The 2,730-nt window shown below is 32.6% G+C and overlaps 1 protein-coding gene across 1 annotated transcript; it reads left to right on the top strand.

Moving 5' to 3' along the window:
* Window positions 1–413: 413 nt before the first annotated feature.
* On the top strand, window positions 414–1,900 carry LOC107688663 (uncharacterized). The gene is made up of 5 exons (XM_016486387.1): window positions 414–567; window positions 729–1,037; window positions 1,180–1,291; window positions 1,645–1,693; window positions 1,797–1,900. The coding sequence occupies exons 1-5, from the start codon at window positions 501–503 to the stop codon at window positions 1,878–1,880; spliced, it is 621 nt and encodes a 206-aa protein (XP_016341873.1). The 5' UTR covers window positions 414–500; the 3' UTR covers window positions 1,881–1,900.
* Window positions 1,901–2,730: the final 830 nt, after the last annotated feature.

Below are 2,730 nucleotides of genomic sequence, written 5' to 3'. Positions count from 1 at the left end.
ATATATACTCACATATATATATATATATATACTGCATATACTGTATATATATATATATATACTGAATATATATACTGTATATATATATATATAATGAACTAGGGAGGGCAAAAGATTTTTTTTTTTTTAATGAGAGGAAAACTGCGGTGAACAAAAATGGTGAAACAGCTATATGGACCTATCATATACTTGGAAAAAAAAAACCTATATTGTGTATATTTCAATAATATAAACAATATAACTGATCAAAATGCAGCTAAAACCTACTGTAGATATTCCTTGCATGTGTCCTGTTCAAAGAGCAGCTGCAATAATCAGTATCTTTAGCTGTTTCACACTCTGATCATCACATTGTTCTCTTGAGCTCATTGGTTCTTGGTGGTGTCCCACTCTCATGTAACCACTTCCTCTTGTTCCTGTCTGCAGACTCTCTGAGTTTGATCAGAAGTGCTTGAAATGTTGAAGGGAGAGTGAGAGGTTCATTTCTACTTGCTGCTGTCATGGTTTTTCAAACTAGGATCCTGCATCTGAATTTGAGTGTCATCCTTACTTTGCTGACCAATGCAGGTATGTTGTTACATTGTTTTTTGTCATTGTTTGGTTTTGTGTTGTGTGATGTTCTTGTGACAGTTAACAGTGACTAAGGACATGATCAGCAGGTGTGTCTCATCAGCTTGTGCATGTGTGTTTTCACACGTTTGTCTTACCGCCTGATTTTTTTTCTTCAGATTATTCCAAATCCAATCAAGAGCCAATTATTAAGCAGCACATCAACAAAACAGTGTTTGTGGGGGAAACAGTTACACTTCACTGCAACAAAACCCAATATGATGATGATTTCACATGGAAAATGAACAGCTTTGTTATTTTTAGGCAGGACTCTGAAAGTAACAGAACACTGAGAAACTTTAGCTCAAACAGGATTCACATCGACCCAGCAGCTCCAAGAGAATTAACAATACATCAAATACAAGCATCTGATGCAGGAAACCTCAGCTGTTACCCAGCAGCAATAAGATGGACATTAACAATAACAGGTTATTATGTGATTTTACCTATGGATTCTTTAATATAAAACTAGTTCAGTGAAGCAACTATAAGTGTGGTTTTAACTAGTGACTAGTAACCATTAGAGTCTTGGTTGGCATCGTGAATATTTGACTCTTTTGTATCTGTCAGAAATCCAGATCAGATCAGAATCACTCAAACAAATGCCGTTGTACATCATCATTTCGTGTTCTGGAGTCATTATGATCTGTCTAATTATCACAATCAGCATCTGCATTCACAGGTGAGAGACTTAAACCATGATGAAGTAATGAGATTGTTTATTTATTGCAGGTTTCATTAACTATTCATATGTGCTATTAAACACATCATATTTTCATGAGTATGGATATATTTCATTCTCCAGCTTTATTGCGTTATCTCTGCTAATTTAAAACACATCAAAGATGAAAGTGATGAGTAGAGAGATGGAACGCTGAGAAAATCTAATTAATATTTGTTTAATTTAAATTTGTGAAATTATATTTATATTTGTTTTATTAATATTTGTGTAATTAAACATGAAAATGTAAGAACAACAAGCTATTTTCAAATACAGTAAAAAAAATTATAACATGTGATATGTTATATTTAAAGGAGATGTAAAAACAGCATACAGAGTCACAGAGAAATGGGACAGGACTTTGTAAGTTTTTCCCTTTGCGTGAATAGTTATAAATTATTTTCATTCAAACAATATTTCCTTAGATCAATAAGTAATGGAGTTTAATTTATCTTTTCCACTTTAGTCACAGGCACCGGTGAGAGGAAGGATACAGACTCAAAACAGTCAGTACTTGGAAAGATATAACTCGGTGTATGGACAAGTATGAAATTATTATTTTTGTTCATTTTTTCCCCCTAGAAAATGTTTAGTAACAGTTGTATGCGATTAATATAAAAAAGTGAATGAAAAAGCTCTATAATGTACTTATTTGTATTTTATGTTTGCTTATTTATGTGTACATTCTAAAGGCATAGTTCATGCAAAAATGAAAATCCTGTCATCATTTATTCACTCTCGCGTTTGAAACCCTCGTTTGAAACCTGTAATGACTTTCTTTCCTCTGCAGAACATAAAAGAGAAACATCAGAGTGTTTTTTTATTTTTGTCCAGTCAGTGGTCACCGATACTTTCTGGTTACCAACATTTAGCACCATATCGGTAGCACTTTAGTATAGGGACCAATTCTTACTATTGACTAGTTGCTTATTAGCATGTGTATTACTACACTGTAAAAAAAAATCTGTTAAATTTACGGTAAAATACCGGCAGCTATGGTTGCCAGAACTTTACCATGAAAAATACAGTAGCAACATTTTAGGTTTTACAGAACTGTTTAAATTTACAGTGAAAAATTGTATTTCATTAACTGATACAATGTTAATATGCAAACCTTCGAGTTATCTAATTTTATTTGCGGAAACCGACTGCACTTAATTTGGCCAATTGTCATTTGTTTATAAACTAATATTTATAATGTTTAAGAAGCACAAACATATTGGTCTTAAAAACTATTTTCATAAGTCCATGAAGAAAAACCTACTGATTTATGCAAAGTCATTAAAAGCATCAATTCAACTCAAATCTCTTGCAGATAACAGCAGCACACATTCATGTGTGATCGAAATTATTGAAGAGATTCATACTGCATCAGTAACTACACAGTTACTGCCTTTAAA

The sequence above is a fragment of the Sinocyclocheilus anshuiensis genome, unplaced genomic scaffold, assembly GCF_001515605.1.
Source record: "Sinocyclocheilus anshuiensis isolate Anshui unplaced genomic scaffold, SAMN03320099.WGS_v1.1 scaffold834, whole genome shotgun sequence".
NCBI classification, from domain to species: domain Eukaryota; kingdom Metazoa; phylum Chordata; class Actinopteri; order Cypriniformes; family Cyprinidae; genus Sinocyclocheilus; species Sinocyclocheilus anshuiensis.
This window is presented reverse-complemented; position numbering and strand designations above follow the sequence as displayed.